Below are 19,958 nucleotides of genomic sequence, written 5' to 3' on the forward strand. Positions count from 1 at the left end.
TTACAGTAGAAGCCTCCTTTCAGGAGCCCTGCCCACAAGTGACGATTGCCACAGACTCCTCCCTTCTGGGGTGGGGCGCGATGCTGGATCATCTCCAAGTTTTTGATCTATGGACACTGCAGGACAGGCAGTTTCATATAAATTATTTGGAACTCCTGGCTGTTTTTCTGGCGCTGAAAACTTTCCAACCTTCCACCATGAACCGGGTGGTCCGCGTCCGCATGGACAACTCGGTGTCAATGTTTTATATCAACAAGCAGGGTGGTACCAAGTCACCAACTCTTGTGGACCTTGCCATTCACATTTGGGAACGGGCCATCCAGCACGGCATTTGGTACACATTCTGGGGCAATTCAATGTGACGGCAGACTTACTCAGCTGGCAGACAGCAGCCAGCTACGAGTGGGAACTGAACATGGAGGTCCTCTCCAACATCTTTTGCCAATGGGGCACTCCAGAAGTGGACCTTTTTTGCGACTGCCACAAAAAAAGAAACGTCCTCTTTATGTATCCAGGAACAGTCTCAGGGCATCCTCTCTAGCGGATGCTCTCAAGATTCCGAGGCACAACATGAGGGCTTATGCCTTCCTGCCTCGTCCTCTGATTCATCGGTCACTCTGCAAGCTCAGGAATGCATCAAATTGCATCTCCTGTTCATAGCTCCTTGGTGGCCAGCCAGATTCCGGTTTTCGGAACTTAAGCATCTGTCGATTTGTCCTCCATTCAGACTGCCATTGTGATCAGCAGATGTGGCACCCCTCCCCACAATCATTCAGCTAAGCGCCCTGGTACCTGAATTCAAGTTTATATCGCAATTTAACCTATCCGAGGATAATATGTGCATTATCCAAGCGGCCAGGAAGCCTTCTATGAGGTCTCAGTATAGGAGCAAGTGGCTCTGGTTTTGTCACTGGTGTTTGGCTAAGCATCTAGACCCCAGACAGGCTCCGATTGACACTGTCCTTTCGTTCATTTCTCATCTGGCTGCTTCGGGCATTCATGTTCTGTCTTGTAGGACTTACTTGTCGGATGTTGCCGCCTACTTGTCTACTGACCCCTGTTCCTTTTCTTTGACGAACCCAGGTATCAAAAGGCACTTCGCAGGTTTATTACATCTTTTTCCACGTGTACGCAATGCCCATCCAAAGTGGGATTTAAACGTGGTCCTGACCGCCTTATGCCATAAACCATTTGAACCCATGGCTATGACGGATCTGGAGTACTTTTCTTGGAAGGTTGCCTTTTTGATCGCAGTAACTTTGGCAAGGCATGTAAGTGAGCTTCAAGCTCTGTCTGTGGTACATCTGTTCCTTACCTTCAATAAGGATAAGGTTTTTCTCTGCACTCATCCTTCTTTCCTTCCTAAAGTAGTGACCGATTTTCATTTGAATCAATCTATATCATTACATGTCTTTTTTCGAAACCCAGTCTCAGCTGCCGAGAATGTTACACAATTTAGATGTCAGACAAGCTCTTAAATTCTATCTGGACAGAACATCTAAACTCAGGGGCTCCTCTGTTACGTTCGGAGACCCGAAAGGGAAACCTGCTTCAAAGGCTACTATATCCCGATGGATTGCCTCCTGTATTACACATGCGTATACCATTCAGGACATTCAACCTCCGAAAGGGCATTCATGCCCATCTTGTACGTGGCAAAGCGGCTGCTGTTGCTATCCAAAAATACGTTCCCTGGGAAACTATTGCCAAGGCAGCTACGTGGGCTTCCCCATCAGCTTTCTGTAAGCTTTACTGCTTGGACTTGAGCTTGAGGGCCGATGCTCAATTTGGCCAGGCTGTCCTTAAAAACATTTTTCAGTAGGGAAGTTCCATCCACCCGTATTACCTGTGAGGAGTGTTTTGGAATCTCCCACAAGTATGGAGGAAAGGGGACAGGACGTAGGAGTATAACAAAGTTACTCACCGTAGTGACTACCTTAGTCTTAGTCCATAGTCCCCTTTTCTCCACACGCCCGCCCGACGTCCGCTCTATTAAGTATCCTCTAGTATTGCTTAATTGGTCACAGACTTACATGCTGCTGTATCTGTGGCACTCGGAAGAAAATCTTCAATACATTCTAGAAGTGATGGAGAGATATGCGAGGTTGCCTGGCATAGTAGTGAACCCTCAGAAATCTAGCATGTTCCCACTGGGGGTATATAGGGGGATTCCAATGGAATGGTTACCGGTGTTACAGATACCATGGGAGGTTAGCACATTTCGTTATTTAGGGATAGATGTATACCACACAGTGGAAGAGGAGCATAGGCACAACACGGAGGTAGCCATTAAATAAATTGAAAACAGCATGAGATTTTGGTTAAAGCTGCCCTTAGCAATGATGGGACGAAGGGCAATGCTAAAGATGGTGGTCCTACCTAGGCTCCTGCACTATTTTGGGAATATACCATACCTGATACCCAAGAAGTTCTTCATTAAACTGAATAGTGTGTGTAGGGATTTCCTGTGGCATGGCACGCGAAACAGGGTGGCACTATGGAAGCTACAGAATTTCTATGAGAAATGGGGGATAAAACTGCCTAATTATGAGGTCTGTTATGCATCAAGCCAATTGCAATACGTTGCCAAATGGCTCTCAGATGACGTAACCCCCAAATGCAGGTTGTTTGGCCAAGATTGTACCCCATTTTACTTGAGAGAGATGATGTGGTTGCCCAAGACAGAAATGGAATGGCGTCCCAAGATGATGATGCTAGGTTGGAAGATATGGCGCAGGGCATGCCAGATGGAGAACCCATCCTCATGGTCCCCACAGGTACCATTAGTTGCATTGACAGGGGGAGAGAAGCAGCTCAGGATAATAATCAGGAACCACTGGGAACCGGTTGGGCTAGCAACAATGGGGGATATCTGGCGTGAGGGGTCTATTATAGATTGTGAGGTGCTGGGTGAGGAGACCGGGTTACACACATGCCAGTATATTACGCACCACAGAATGGTGCAAAGAATTAAAAGAACATGGCCCGAAATGGTACTGGAGGAAGAACCGGATGCTACCATAGATACAATATACGATATAACTGAGGGGGGACATGAAATATCTAGAATATACGAGATGATGTCTAAAGTTGGGAAGGAGATAACACAATTGAGGCAAGAAGGGAAAGCGGAAGTAGGAGCCCCCATGGAGGATGGGATGTGGGAATGATCCCAGGGGTACCATAAGAAGGTGTCGAGGAATGCAAGGTTAAAGCAGATACAGCTGTATGTCACACATAGGGCGTATATGACACCCCAGAGGATATCTAGGTTTGAAAATGCAGGTCGGCAGGCATGCCCATAATGTGATGAGGGGAAGGTGGGTATGGTACATATGTTTTGGTCATTCCCGGTTATTGAGCGATTCTAGAGTGAGGTTACACGGAAACTAGTGGAGAAGGGGGTCAAGATTGTGGTGGACACGGTGTGGGCCTGCTTGTTGGGGGGGGGTCCCCAGATCACAGAAACTTAAGCATGTGGGTAAATTAAAAGATCTAGCATATGCGCTTGCAAAGAGGAGAATTGCTATGGGGTGGAAGACATGCCACAAACCACGAGTAGAGGCGTGGTGGAAAGAACTGCAGAAGTGGGCAGAGGCAGAAACCATGGTATGGCAAGAAGCGGGCAGTGCTGGGGGGGAGGAGGAGATTGAGACCTTGATGGCCTGGAAAGCATTAATAGCGGAGTTGTTTGGGTCATCACAAGACCCGACAGACCCCATGGAAGGGGAGACACCACCACAAGATGCAAGAACGGAAAGGGGGCAGTAATAGGCCCGGAATGGGTGGTGGGATAAGGGAAGCAGTGCTCAGAACTAAGTTATGTGCAATTGAGCTGTTGATATATGCACTGCATGTTTGGTTTGTATTGTTTGTTTGAAAAACTAATAAAATTGTTTTTAAAAAAATGGTCACAGACTTGGCGGTAGATAAGGACTGAATTTTTTAATGCTTTTTTAAAAAAGTGCTCCGGTCCCATCCCGAAGGATGGAATGTCCCACAATTATGGAGGAAAGGGAAATATGCACTAGGAGTAAGGTAGTCACTACGGTGAGTAACTTTGTTATTACCTGTGGTGGTCTCTTTTCTGATAAGTAGACCTTCCAAGCTTCCATGGTCAGATGTTAAACTTTAAAAGTCTTGCGTCAGTGCCACAGTGGTTTCACGCCTATGCAGTAAAAGCAAAGGTTGCTTCTGTGGCTTTTCAAAGACATGTGTCACTCTGAGGGTTTGCAAGAGAGGTACCTGTTCTGCACCCTGACATTCTGCAAATGTTATGCTCTGGATGCTAGTTGCAGAGCTGTTTCCAACTTTTACTGATATTTTCCCAAAACTAAATTGCCTAGGCTGGGGTTTAGATCCAATCTGACTTGGTAATCTCCCAAGAGTATGAAGTAAATAATATTTACACACCACAGCAACTATTGCACTCCTATCCCGCAGTCCCCGTTGCTATATGCGACCTTTCTTGTATCGCTGCTAAAATGTAGATGTCCATTAGGCACAGCCTGATCAGATGGAAAAGGACTGGGGGGTGAAGCCGCAGGGCTGAGGTTATCATATGCAGAGCCTGGCACATACATTGTGGCCCATGCCCCCAGCTTCGCTTAGAGAAATATTCTTTTGCTGTTCGAACGCTGAGGCCACTTCCCTGAAGGAGATGACATCACATCAGTATGGAGGAAAGGGAGGGGACCATGGACTAGTAGTACAGTATTCACTATGGTAAGCCACCTATTCTAATTCCTCTTATGACTGGCGATCAGTTACCAGTGTTTGGGAGTGTGATGGAGTTCAGAATGAGTTGGAAAACCTTATGTTCCTTCACATTAAACCATCAATGCATTCAGGGTTTATATTCTACTTTTGGCGTGATTGGTGGGAAGTGAAGCATGCAGAATCCTGTGGGTGGACATTCTGTAACATATGGTAATCTGGTGATTACATGTAAAAGCAGCAGTGCCAATCCACAAAGTTGTGCATGCATTATTTGTGTTCCTCTCACAAGACTCAAACTTCCTCAGTAGTCTTTTTTGTGAAATGGTTTCTAGGAAAGGAGTACCCAGTTCTCAGGTCGGTAAATTTTCTTTTATTTATTAAAATGGATTTAAAAGAACTTGGCAGCAGAAACGTACCTCTATACACAGCAATGCAAACTTGTTTCCTCTCATTGACAGCATAGTTTTAATTTTCATTATCCTTCTTCAAAGGCATGGTGATCGTGATGAAACATCCATAATGCCCCTTATATCTGCTGGCTTCAACAGGGTATGTAAGGACACTGAATGCCACTTTCTTTTCTTCTATTCTGAAAGCATATGCAGTAATACATTACTTATGTTGGAAAATAATTTCGAAATAGTAAATATTCAAACAGCATATATAAAGTTCTGCAAATGTTGTCGGCATGTTCCACAGAATTTCTGTAATTTTTTTTTTTTTATTTTTTTTTTATTTTTTTTATTAAAAGTTGTTTTTGAAGTTTGATTAACAAACATTTACAACATCATCATGTTCCATTATTAAAATCATTTCATAGAAAATTAACTCACGTTCATGCTATGTTAAATTAAAATCATCATTGTGCATCGTCATACGTATTTGTAAATTCAATCCAATTAAATAGAGCAAATTCATACTTTGGTCACGCGTTTAGCTTACTAATGTGTAGGCAAATTCATACTTTTCTTCTACAATTAGATTATTAACAAGCTTAACATTAGAATTTAATTCATATTTTCTTTCTCCTCTAGTTCGAATTCCAGTTTTTCAAGAAATGCGCACAATAAGACAATTACTTTCGTTGAGTATCCCCACATAAATTTTTTCCAACACCATTCCCTTGCTTCCTCAGTCATGCCTAGAACCTGTGGACCAATTAGCATATATCGCAAAGTTTCAAAGTATTCACAATATACTGTAAGGTGTTTCAGATTTTCTATCCAGATTTTACCCCCACAAAATCTACACCAAGGTTTTTGTCCAACATTAAAGTTTTTTTTCCATTTAATGGTATTCTCAAGGGTGTGAAACAGATTGAGTTTAAATCTCAGATAGACTTGTCTCTGTTTGTTCGCCGGGAATTTAATCAAATAAGGTTTGCGGGGCACTCTTGCTGTTGCAAATTTTGCCGCTTCAGTGTATAACTTCTTTTCTTGCATGTCTTCTATTGTTAATACCCAATCCTGCTCGTATAGGCGTTTTTTTACAAGTCCCATACGGAATTCTAGATCTGTTGGTTTTAAACCACATTCGGCCAGTATTTTTATCATACATTCCGAGAACTCCAACAATGATTTGGGTATTCGTTTCCCAATCATGATTAGAAATTCCCCATACAATGAGTGTTGCTGTGGGAACAACATCTTTCCGTAATTTGTTAGCTGTCGCCAATGGTACCTGGTTGATAGAGCAGAAATTCCTAACTCCTGTCGTAATATACAATTTGGGAGTGATTTTGGCAGTCTCAAAGTCGCTTTCCACAGTTGCCCTTGGATTTGATCTAATATTAAGTCTATGTTACATAGACATAGATCCAATCCATAAAGTAGAATTGCTTCCACTTTCAGCATATAGAATTGAATAAGTGGTTCCATTGAAAATTTACAATGCTTTGCAAATACCATCCGCATTTGTGTCACTAGAAGATTTTTTTTTGCATTTAAATTTGCAGACCATGTTTTTCTAGAAGGTGAGTCAATAATATCATATCCCAGATATCTCATATTTAATGCAATGGGCATATGGATGGTATTTATCGACCATTGCATTTTGGGAGATTTCTTTTTTAAGTTTTTTAATATGAATATACTTGACTTCTCCACATTGCATGTAAGGTTGTTTTTAAAAAGATATACTGCAAATATTTCCAGTTTTCTTTGTAGGCCATAAGGGGTTCGGTCAAAAATTAGAACATCATCTGCAAATGCAATCCATTGGATACGCAAATGTGCCAGTCTTGCTGGATAGCTTAATTCCGAGTTCCATATTGACTCTATATCAGAGATATATAGGTTAAATAGGGTAGCTGCCAAGTTGCACCCCTGCTTTACCCCCACCTCGGTAATAATCGGAACTGTAGTTGAACCAGAGCTATTAATGCGGACCAGATATGAGGTGTTATAATGCAATTTGGCCAACATTGCTATTAAGTGAAGCGGAAACCCCATTTCATCCATCTTTGCCCAGAGAAGAGTCCTAATTACACAGTCGAAAGCTGCTGTTAAATCCACGGATGCCATATATAGTGGACCCGTGTTCGGAATATTCGTTTGTGCAATTAGGTGCGCCAAAACAGTTGCATTTAAAGCAGTTCCCATTCCGGCGCGAAAGCCAATCTGAAATTTCGATAGAATGTTCCGTTGCTTAATTACCGCCTTCAGCTGTTGTAACAACAAGATAGCTAAGGTCTTGGCACTTGCATCCATCAAGGCAATCGGACGAAAATTGCTTGGATTGGTTTTGATCCCTTTCTTATGAATTGGGACTATAACCGATTGAAGCCAAGATGGAGGAACAGTAGAAGAGCAAATAATCTCGTCAAATTGAGTTTTTAATATCGGAGCCCATAACTGAACGTTTTCTTTCAAAGCACATGGTGGAATGCAGTCTGGACCAGGCGCTCTTGATTTGTTCAATTTTCCAAGTGCCCATGTGATATCCTCAAGTGACCAGCCCTCAAATTCATTCAACAATCTATTTGTAAATTTATCAACAAGTAATTTAAATCTTTCCGGTAAGGCAAATTTTTTTTTGTAATATTGTGTCCATGTTTCGGCACTTATACTCGAGCTTTGATTCACCGTTTGAAGGAAGTCGTTACCCCTTAAGAGTGCCCACATCGAACGCCTGTCATTTTTGCACAATGCTGCTATCATTGTTTGGTTCATTGTATTATGAAGGTATATTCTATAATTCTTTATGCGATTACCATATTTGTTGAGTACTTTTCGTTTCTGTTTATAGTATTCACTATTAGATAGACACATTTCATTTAATTGCAGAATTTCATTTTTCTTTTGTTTCCTTAAGATTGCAATTCTGGTAGCCATTAAGGCGACTACCGGCGGTTTTGATATTTCTTTACTTTTTTGAATTATCAAATACATGAGCGCTATTGTAATAATTAATGAAATTTGACTAATCGTTAAGACAATTGTTTGTGGTTCATGATTGTTGCTGTCGCAATATATTAACATCTTGATGATTACATTTAAGTTTTTACAAGTTTTGGTATTCCATCGGAGGGAAGCACCTGGTCGATCTTCCGAAATAAATATGCTAAGTGGGTCTAATAGCAATTTTGGAATCATTAATTGGAAATCTGCATATAAAATACGATGGTCACTCAATTCAGTCGTCGCGATCTCGACCCCCTTACAATCTGATGCTAGTTCCCCAGATACCGCAATGTAGTCGATACATGAAGATCTGTTATTTCGGGACCATGTGATCGCCTTTCCTGTTATGAGAAAGGGTAAAAAGTCTATGTTCCAGCGTTTAAAGAATTGTTTTAGTCGTATTCCCCGTCTCCTTGATATCAGGGATAAACTTTGTACATAACTTTGATTTTCGTTTTGCAGAGTTTCAGTACAATTTGAATTAAAATCTCCTCCTATGATTATTTTTACGTTAGACCACTTACAGAAAACTTCATCAAGCAGAGTATCCAAATCTTTCAGTAAAGAATCCATTGCGGTACCTAGTGGGTTATAGTATACTGATACTATTAAAACATAGTCCATAGATGATAGTCCTGTGTTAATTACAATTGCAATGTAGGATGTAGTTATAACGGTTGATAACAGGGAGTACCTCAGAGCAGTGTTTACCAGGATGGAGATCCCCCCTGATGGTCTCCCTCTATGTACTCGTTTTGCAAGTTTTGAATATGCTGTAAAGCCTCTGATTTCTAGTGGTTTAAGAGCCATGGTTTCCTGGCATAATATAATATCCGCAAACTCATGCGGGACATATCTAGTTGCCCAATTTTTTAGGTTTTTCAGCCCACATGAGTTCCATGATATTATTCTAAGGAGCTTTTTGCTACTACGAGTGATCTATAATTGTTTCTTCCTTTCGATTCCCCAATATTGCCGGTAGCCAGGACCAATCTTTAGATACTGCAGAGATAGCAACCAACTGTGCCAAGACTGCCTTATCCATTAAATTATTTGCCTTATCCATAGATGCGTGATTGTTTTTAGTTGTAATAGTTAAAGGAATTACCTCATTGAAGTTTTTAGCTTCATCAATAGTAGGAATTTGGAATACTGCCAGTCCCAACATTTTTAGCTCTCGTTTATGATTCCAAATTAATTCAGCAATTATTGGGGATTGAAGTTCCAAAACCATCCTATGATTTTTTATGGATGGAAGAGTGATCCATATAATGTCGTTTGACACCAGCGTTCTTAGAGCAGGGATTTTTTTAAAGGTGTGTAATATGAATGATCTGTTCAAATCTTGATCACCATTAATTTCAGGAGTGCTAATCCAACCCAAGATTGTTGATATCGGCTTTACGGATGAGTCTTTATCGGTAGGTATCTCCGTAGTCAGAGCTATTTTCTGCATCACTTCTTCCTCAGCTTGCTTAGCCAGTAAGTGACTTTGAGTTATGTTTTTTTTTCCAGTTTCAGTCAGGTGCTGTAACTCCGACTGCTTCGTTGTTCTATCTGCCTCCAATTGCACTGGGGATACGTTTTTTATTATATTTGGAGTCAGTCCCTCTAAGTACGGTGTACAGTTTTGAACAGCTTGCTTGTGTGAAGGTATGGCTTTGTCACTGTACTTTCCCAATGGTGACCTATTGTCTTCTAATGAATCTGCTCCCACAATAGTCCGTTCAGTTGTTTTCTTATTGGGGATGGGTTTGTAAAACGCTGATAACAGTGATTGTTGAGAGGAGGACAGTGAGGCCGCAAATTCCTTCTGTTTGGCTGAGATAGATTTATCAGTCACAGATACTTTGATTGTTTCATTGTTAGTAGCAGCATTTAGTTGAAGTTGCAAAGCAAGACGACTTGCAATAGTAAGTTCATCTATATCAATCGTTGCATCTAGATCTATCTTGCCAGCAGAGGTATCAATGTTCTCCTCAGTTTGTTTCCCCTTAGCATTCATTTTTTGATCAAAATTAACATTTTGATCGTGATTTTTTAATTTTTTTTGTTTTTGAGTAGGGCTTTGTCTACTCAGTATTTTCTCATTTCTTGCGTTTAATCTGTTTATTGCTCGAATATGCAATCTTTTTTGTTTACGTGACAAGAATTGTTTTTGTCCTTGCGTTTCAGTGTGAGCCTCTTGTGGCGGAATTACCAAATTCTCGCCCTTCTGCACCTTTTCCTCTTTTATTAATTCTACTAAATCAGATGGACTATCAGGTGATTGCCCAGAGACATTATTCTGTTCAATCAACTGGTTTGATCCATTTAGTTCTGTTATCGCGTCATTAGGCAGGTTAAAGAAAGTTAGCTGATCAATTTTCTCTGAATTGAGTTTTACCATTTGGCAAAGCTGCGCGTGTGAAAAAATGTGTATCGTATCTGTGTTTTTTGGTACATTCACTATCTGGGCAAACGTCGTTGGAAAACTATAAACTGGATCCCTCTCATTGTCTTTGGTAGGATCCGGTTGCTGTGTACCATATTTCTCTGTTTGAGATGCTGTTGTAACAGTGCATCTACAAGGGATACTGGGTGAGTAACAACCTTTCTCCTTTTTGTAATTTTCAGCAAAGATATAACCCTCTAATTTGTTAAGTTTGGAGGATATGGTGAGCAGCGCTGTCTTTATATCGCGGAGTTCATAATGCGTATACTCGTGACCCTTGTCAAGTAAGTTGAGAATCCTTGACATTACGGGGTAAGAGGCTTCAAAGCTCAAGAGATCCTCCGCATCAGGAGTAGATTTGGATTGAAAGTTCTCGTGTATTTCAGTCTTCGATAGTTTATTGTGAGTAGGTTCTCGCATATCAGGTGAGGAACATACCACTCCCCTTTTTACTTGGGGAGGGCCATCATTGCACAAATCACTAGGGACTTGCTCAGAGACTGAGTTTTCTAAGTTATAAAAATTGACAGATTCTGATGGTAAAGTGCATGGGATATCACAATGCAGGTGTACTTGGTGTTTGCCAATTAGCCGTGCTGTCACTGGTGTTGACGGGCCGTCAGACAATACGATCCGCTTCTCCAATTCCATTAATACAGCAGGAGCTAAGATCGAAATGTCAGAAGGTGGCCCTATATTAGTGTCTTCCATACTACCCAAGGCATGATTATTCACTGTTTCTGGCTCTGGCTCTGGAACACTTAGGAAACTTCTCCTTGTTGTATTTGAATTAACATGATTCCCGTGATTATTAATAGCACTAATTTCATGCGTTAGATTATCATTCGTATTGTCGCTATTTGGTACAATAGGCTTTTTACCTCCATACATATCATCCAATTTTTTCATTGTAACCTCAATGGTACGTATTTTCGGAGTAGTTATCGTTTCCTTTAACCCACTCCGTAGTCTGGAGGACATAATTTTGAATGCAGCAAGAAACACAAGCCTTATTCAAAATAGTGATTGATCACAGGCCCGAGTATTAGTCTTAGTCTATTTTTTTTAATCCATTCAGGGGTGTAAACCTCTGAGTAAAGAGAGTTAACCTCTCAAACTATGGCAAAATAGTGGCACATACAATAGAGGTTAAATCTCACGGTTTTTCTTAGAATCTCACGGCCCCCTCACCTACCGGCACAAGTCGATTAGGGAGAGATATTCGACCCACGAACTCTGGGACGTGCCTTCCTAGCCTCCCAGCTCCTCGCTTCCAGCGCACCGCGAACAGCAAACAGTACTTGTGTTGTACTTGGCGGTGCGCGCGCGGTGCGCTGGGAGCAGTCCACTTAAGGAGGCAGAAAGGGGCGTTTCCCTGCAGGAGGCGGAGCCTCCGCTCCGGAAGGAACCTAAACAAAAAGCAAACAGTTCTATGTCAGGTTAATGCAAACAACACGCTTCAGGTCCATGCAGTTCTCCACTCTATCTAAACAACACAACTTCACACTTGTTAAGCTGTGTGCTCACTGTGCACAGGGTGCACACCTCCACCTAATGCCGCCCTCTTACTAAGGCAGGATCTGGTTTGTACCAAACCCCCGGAGTAGGAAGTTTTTGAAAAAAAGTCACCTAATTCTTTAGGAAGTCAGGCAGGATCAGGTGTATCAGCCTAAGACGTCCTCCGGTCGGCGGGATCTTTCCACACGTTCGAATCCTCGACGCGCAGAACGGTCCACGGGCAGTCCAAGGAAGCAGGCAGCAAACCCAGCAAACAGTACTTGTGTTGTACTTGGCGGTGCGCGCGCGGTGCACTGGGAGCAGTCCACTTAAGGAGGCAGAAAGGGGCGTTTCCCTGCAGGAGGCGGAGCCTCCGCTCCGGAAGGAACCTAATTCTTTAGGAAGTCAGGCAGGCAGGATCAGGTGTATCAGCCTAAGACGTCCTCCGGTCGGCGGGATCTTTCCACACGTTCGAATCCTCGACGCGCAGAACGGTCCACGGGCAGTCCAAGGAAGCAGGCAGCAAACCCAGCAAACAGTACTTGTGTTGTACTTGGCGAATTTCTGTAATATACATATGGGTTCCACATAACAGCTACCCTCCTTTACACGCACAAGGTGTGAATATACACACTGAACACAGATGGAGAACTGTCTTGTTTTATTTAGACAGAGGTACACAATCTCCTAAAATACATTTTTTAAACATTATATACAAAAAAGGCTTTTTCTCAACATACTAAAACACATAAAAAATATACGTAATGTCATGTCCACAAACAATCTTGATCACAAAACTGCCTTACACAAGTCAAATGTTATTGTCAAGATGAAAGTGAGCTTAGTAAGGAACGTGGGGGATATAATTATAATAGTGTATTGGCCAACACTTAGTGGTGTTTCTAGATCCAAAACAGACTGACACGTGCTCGAATAAATCTCATTCATGTGATCTATTGGACCCGTCTTCAGGACACTTAGTGGCACAACTTGATCAAAAATGACGCATTGTATGGCATATATTCATATGACACAACTTCAATTTCGAATGGATTGTGTCTGCCACTTATTCCTCATCTTAGATATTCGTATCGTCAGCTTTGCTGCTTCAGAAAACATTTTTCCACACCAGAAGGTGCTGTGCTCGATGTCATGGCGTCGATGTCCTTTGAGGGCTGCTGTAGAGCGCTGACATCATCCGTGGTATAAATAGCTCGAGCCGCGCCCGTTGGCTTCAGTTCCATTATTCCGAAAGCTTTCGTTTCGTGTGTATGAAAACGGTGCTTCAGTCTTTCGAGATGTCTTCATTCTCTAATTCTTCTACCCCTAAAACTGGCTTCAAGAAATGCCAGAATTGCGGAAGAAAATGTCTATAACTGACCCCCATCGAGATTGCCTCTGGTGCCTGGGTCCCGACCAACGAGTTGACGACTGCGGTTCCAGTCAAGCTGTGATGGGTAAAGCTCTCAAGGAACGACTAGGTAAATTGGCGGTGTGGGAGGAACGTTCGAAGGGCTCTTCGAAGAAAAATAAAGGCTCTGCAGAGTCTAGGGAAGCGTCCCGGCATAAGTCAAAGAAGTCTAAATCAAGGAGTCGGTCAAGAAAATCTTTCTTCTTCGATGAAGGCGAAGAAGAGACGTCACTGGTCTCCCTCTTCTTCTTCTTTATCTTCTGATGCAGGGGTCATCACTTGTCCTCTAAGCATGATTTCCCTAGAGAATGGGAGGCTTTTAGAGCCTCAATGATGCAAATCTTCAAGAATGCGGCCCGACCCCCTCAAAGAAATCGCATGAAGACCATGCCCCAGCTCATTCTAAGGATGTCAGAGTGTTAGGGAGAATTCTCTGTAAGGCTAATTTCCCAAACCTAGTGAGTCCCCCAGCAGCTTTGCTGGATTTTTGGGGTTTATTTTTTTCTCTCCTGCTGAGAGTGAGATTCTTTTGCTCCCACTCTTAGACATGATTTGAGGTGTTCCTTTAACTTTTCATGTGTTTTATGGGCTATGGGGTCTTTTACTCCATAGGGTCTCATGTGTTTTTTTGATGTGGGTTACACAGCACCCTCCGTGCCGTAACCCAGGGGTGTCGTAGCGACCCCCCAACATACACTCCATACCCTGGGACTGACTACTGTCTCCCAGGGCATGTAAAGTCACCATTGGCTTTGCTAGTCCCAAATTATAAACAGAAACCAGTACAAACCATCATATTGTGGACGTACTGGTTGGGGCAATTCGATTGCCCCGGGGTCTGTTGTTCGAGGGGGCACGTCTCCGTCCCCCCTGATTGAGTTTTGGCTGGTGGCAGTGGATACTACTTTTTATATTCGACCGCAAATATATCTCTATGGGATTTTCCCATTGTTCGAGGCTACCAACTTTAATTACAACATACCGCCAGTTTATTTATTCAATATTAATTCGCCGGTTGGTATTTTTTGCCAGAACTCGATTCTAAAATGGCGTTTGTGTTCTCTTCTGTGACTCCAACCCAACTCGAGCCCTTTGTTCCACTTTTTGGCGGGCTTCTCCACAGAAGCCTCCAAAAGTGGTGCCACTCTGTCTGGGTACCACAGGGGGTGTGGGAGGGGGTTTAGGCACCCTGGAATGAGTTACCTTGGTAACTCAAGTCACACTCTTGTGTGATTGGCCCAAGTGGTGAGCCGGCCGGCTCACCACTTAGCATGTTTGATTGACAGCTAGGCTGAGTGAATGGGGGTGTGCTGCATAAAAGCAGGGCTTTGGGGACTGGAACTTCAGACGTCGCCACTGGACCTAAAGAATCCGAGGAGGGAGAAGCTGAGCCGACCTGCAACGACGACACCACCAGTGGAGCCCTGCTGAACCGTCTCACCACTTTTCCCAGCGACAGAGGAGATCTCCAGCTCGGAGAGTCTTCTTCCTTCGACTGGTGGGGATAACCAGTCTACCTTCTTTTCGCCTTCCTGGAGCATCTCGTGGCCGCCTTGCCTGTGCCAAGCACCTCAGCAACCGGGATACCACGTTTTCACCACTACCGCGAACCGAAAGGGTAGTACCTTTGTACCGGAGAACTCCGCGGCTGGTTTCTTCCCTGGCAGTGCAACGACCTTCATCTTTCCTCCACGACAAGATCTTCTCTTCCTCTGGACGACGCTGCGACTTGCACCCGCTGCCAGGAACAACTGCCCCCGCTGGAGGATCCTCTCCATTTAAGGTACTGTGTTCCGCCTGGCTTCCCTTGCAACCGATTGAACGGGGTGCATTAAATCCTCATCTCTCGAACCTGGGTTAGCCTGGGACACCTTAGCTAACTTTTCTGAACTGAACTTAACCTTTTTCGAACTACCTCCACAAACTTCAAAGACTCTGTGTAACTGTCTGATCTTGGGCATCTTCCGCCTGGCTCCCTTGAAAATGGGCCTTGCACCTAAACTTCCTTGCTCACCAGTAGACTGTGCCTTCCGAACTTGCTGTGGTTCTTTAAAAAGTGTTTTGTGTGTGTGATTCCATAATTCTGCTTTTCCCTCCCTTTTTATTTAACTTGTTGGAGTGCCATCGAAAGTTAAGCGCTCACCTCTGTCTGGAAATAAGTGGTGTTAACTAAGACTTGTCCAACAAGTAATCAGGGATGTACATATGATAATAGTGATTGTGTTTTGAACTGATCTTACCCATTTAGTGCTAGTGTGTTTTATAAGTGTGTGTTAAATAAATAATTATATACTTTTACACCCAAGCTGTGGTCAGTGTTTGCTTGTGCTACTGTATTTCTGTACCTATTTTGTATGCTCTGTCTACTGCCTAACTCTTCTTGAGGGAAGTCTTGACTGCTCAGCCACAGCTACCAAGTGAATCTGTGTGCTACAGACTGCTACCAAGTGGGTTTACTGCCAAACACCTGTAGTCTTAAATCTTTTGCAGTGGTCCCTAAGGTAACTGCACAGGTTTCTGCCTAACCCAGAGGAAGGTCAGAGACTAGACGCTCTAAATCCGGTGAGAAATCGTTGAGGGTGTTGTCGATAGAAACCTCTCTGATATCTCATAAAAAGAGCAAGACGGGCCTATCAGTGCATAAACCGAAGGCAACACCAGACAGAATGGCGTCAAGTTCCAAACAGTCATCGACACCAGTGTCGAAGGCTACGTCGACACCTTCCTCGACGGCACCTCTATCCAAAGCACCTATCTATCGAAGCCATCTATCGAAGCCAGCGTCAACAACATCAACGCATTTGTCGAGGACAACATTGATTCCGGCACCATTATCGACACCATTGGCAAAACCAAGGTCAATGCCCTCACAAACCACGGGTAAAATGTATACCCCTACACAAAGAAAATACTTTTTCAAGTCTATGGCCTCAATTTATGAGGAAGAACAATCCTCGGAGGAGGAGACGTCCCCTTTTGGGGTGAGATATGATACAAAGAATGTTCCTGAGGAACTAATTGACCCTCAGTCAAAAATGTCTGACCTCTATGACTGTCTCCAAACAGCTAGTGGTATATACACTTCACCTGAATTGGAATTCAACAAACTTGACCCAGCTGATCATGCTGACTCAGCATATAGAAATATTATGAATAGGGTGGTGGAGTTCATGGGATGGAACAGAAATTCACCCACCTACAAACAGGATGGCATGACGAACAGTCTCAGTCAAGGTCCTCAAAAAGATCCTGTTCTTCCTTTTCATGCAGCACTTCAGAGGAAGGTTATGGCCGCATGGGAAACCCTAGAATCTGGACCAGCGGTAAATAGAAGTTTTGATAGGAAATATAGAACCTCGTCCTCTGATACTGACTATTTAACTAAGCATCCTACACCTGAACGCTCAGTGGTCCAGGCAGCTACATCCATCAGACAATCGGCATACACCTCTATTCCCCCATATAGGGATGATAAGAGAATTGATGCCTGGTCTTGCAAGATTTTTTCTTCGAGCAGTATGGCTTTAAAGTCCACAAATGTGACTTGCACCCTGCAAGGTTTACATACACCATGTGGGATTGTATTAGTGCGGCGGCTGAACGTATCCTGAGGGCGAGGAACGAGACGGCTTCCTTGCGATTGTAAAAGATGGAAAGGAAGCTATGGGGGAATGCCTCCAATCAGGACTGGACACTGCTGACAGCATCAGCAGGTCCATGGCTTCTAGCACAGTGCTATGCAGGTTTGCGTGGCTGAGAAAGTCGGGCTTTGCACCAGATTTGCAGGCCAGACTTCTCAATATGCCATTTGACGGCTTGAGGTTGTTCGGCAGCAAGGCGGATGAAAGTTTGGAGAAGCTGCAGACCTCTAAGGCGGTGGCTAAGTCACTTAGCGCCTCCATATGTCACCTCAGCAACATTCCTACTCAGGCTCATCTTCATAGAGGGGTCATCCTTTTCGTTTATATTCCTCATTTGGAAGAGGAAGGGGACAGGCTAGTCACCCCTAGGACAAAGAAAATGTCCTAGGGGTGGACGAGGAAAGAGGTGCTAGATCAGCCCCAGCAGCGGCAACTGTCCCCTCAGCCGCTGCTGCAGCCACCTCTAAGCCACTCTGAGGCCTTAACAACTCTGCCAAGATTCCAGATCTGCTCCTGTTGCAGGAAATTTTAAACCTGCTAGAGAAAGGTGCAATAGAACATGTACCTTTAGCGGAAAGGAACAAGGGTTGGTATTCCCCATACTTTCTCATCCCAAAGAAGGACGGAGGATTGAGACCCATCTTGGACTTAAGAAACTTGAAAAAGTTCCCAAGGAAGGGCAAGTTCAAGATGGTAACCCTTTCTCGGATCCTTCAGGCTCTCCAACTTCAACACTGGTTGGTAACATTGTATCTACAGGATGCTTACTTTCATGTGCCAATCCATCTCAAGCACAGAAAGTACTCGAGGTTGGAGGTCGGCAGTTCTCACTATCCGGTTTGAGTTCTGCCATTCGGGCTGACCTCCGCCCTGAGGGTTTTCACCAAGCTGATGGCGGTAGTGGCAGAGAGTCTCAAGAGATGAGGGATTCATGTCTACCCATACCTGGACGATTAGTTAATCGGGGCACGTTCACCTGAAGAGGCCCAGAAACATCCGAGCATGACCTGCCACTTCTTACACAGACTGGGCTGTCCCTCAATTACAAGAAGTCACATATGATACCATTCCAAAGACTCCAATTCATCGGAGCAGTCCTGGATACTTCCTCTGGGAAAGCCTTGCCTCCCGAGGTGAGAGCTCATCACATTCTGCAGATGGTAACAAAGTTCCAGAATGCCCAGCATCTACCGGCCTTCGATTTTCTGAGGTTGATTGGCCTCATGGCATCCTGCATTTTTCTGGTGCCAGTGGCCAGATTGAGAATGAGATCCCTTCAATGGGCCTTCGGGACTCAATGGTCCCAATTTTCAGGGAATATGTCAGATCTTTTGCAAGTTTCTGGCCAGAGTGGCTCAAGATCTCCTATGGTGGGCTTGCAAGAACAATATCCTCAAGGAAGAATCTTTTTGCCAACCATGGCCGGAGATAACAGTAGTGACAGACGCCTCACTCACAGGGTGGGCAGCTCACACCAACGATCTGACAATCGGCGGTCGTTGGTCTCCATCGGAGTCCAAACTACACATCAACCTTTTGGAGCTGAGGGCAATCAGACTAGCACTGAAGGGCTTTCTGCCCTCTGTAAGCGGAAAGAATGTGCTGATAATTACGGACAACACAGTGGCCATGTACTACCTCAACGAGAGAGGAGGCGTAGGGTCACTACCACTATGCGGAGAGGCAATGCAGCTCTGGTTCTGGGCAATACAAAAAGGAATCTCTTTATCAGCAGTTCACCTATCCGGAGAGCAGAACACAGCGGCAGACACAGAGCACAGGCCCGCACAAGTGGGAACTAGCTCAGGAAGTCCTTCAAAAGATCTTCACCCTTTGGGGAACCCCGCAAGTGGATCTTTTCATGACCAGTGTCAACAGGAAGTGCGAACTGTACTGCTCAAGGGAATTTCCTCCAAGAGGAGCTCTAGGGGACGTGTTCACAGTGGACTGTGAATTTCCACTCCTATATGCGTTTCCTCCAGTCCCCATGATTCCTCACATAATCAGGAGGTTGAGAACAGGAAAACCATGATCCTAATTGCCCCGGATTGGGCCAGGAGGACGTGGTACCCGGAACTTCTGGACATGTCCATCTGCCTTCCAATACGCCTTCCACAAAGAGAGGATCTTCTCTCGCAAGAGGAAGGTCGGGTTCTCCAGACAGAGGTCATGAAACTCAGCCTTCAGGCATGGTTTCTGAGCGGCTGAGATATAAGGATTGGGATCTTCCGGACGACGTAATGGAGATTTTGCTTTCTGAAACAAGGCCAGCAACAAAATTGTTGTACCTGTGTCGTTGGAACAAGTTCAGTAACTGGTGCAAGGATAAGAATGTGGATCTATTCCTATGTGGTACACCTACGGTACTCTGTTTCCTATTACATTTGGCCAATCTGGGGCTCCAGATTGGTACAATAAAAGGATACCTAGCTGCGCTTTCTATTTTTAAGCGCTCCTCAGAAGAGGTGTCGTACTTCAAAATTCCATTGATTGTGCAGTTTTTAAAGGATCTCACTAACATGTACCCTCCAGTCCCATTTCAAGTCCCCGTTTGGGATCTAAATTTAGTATTAAAATTCCTTACATGCATTCCTTTTGAGCCTTTGCATTCTTGTCTGCTAAAGCTTCTCACTTTTAAGACAGTACTGCTAGTGGCTCTTACATCAGTCCACAGGGTGAGTGAGTTACAGGCTCTGTCTTGTAAGCCTCCTCACACCATCTTCCATAAAGACAAAGTTATTTCTACCAAAAATAGTCTGACTTTCACTTTTCTCAAAAGATCACATTGCCATCTTTCTATCCTCCCCCTCATGCAAGTGAGGAGGAAGAAAGGTTCAACATGCTAGACCCAAAAA

The 19,958-nt window shown here is 43.8% G+C and overlaps 1 protein-coding gene across 2 annotated transcripts in view; it reads left to right on the forward strand.

Moving 5' to 3' along the window:
• PDE8A (phosphodiesterase 8A) overlaps window positions 1–19,958 on the forward strand; it is a 1,868,130-nt gene that overhangs the window by 984,285 nt on the left and 863,887 nt on the right. For both annotated transcript variants that reach the window (XM_069624978.1, XM_069624977.1), the window contains exon 5: window positions 5,211–5,268. In XM_069624978.1, the coding sequence (XP_069481079.1) occupies window positions 5,211–5,268 (58 nt within the window). The remainder of the gene's footprint in view (window positions 1–5,210; window positions 5,269–19,958) is intronic.

The sequence above is a fragment of the Ambystoma mexicanum genome, chromosome 11, assembly GCF_040938575.1.
Source record: "Ambystoma mexicanum isolate Mex_15411 chromosome 11, UKY_AmexF1_1, whole genome shotgun sequence".
Classification (NCBI taxonomy): domain Eukaryota; kingdom Metazoa; phylum Chordata; class Amphibia; order Caudata; family Ambystomatidae; genus Ambystoma; species Ambystoma mexicanum.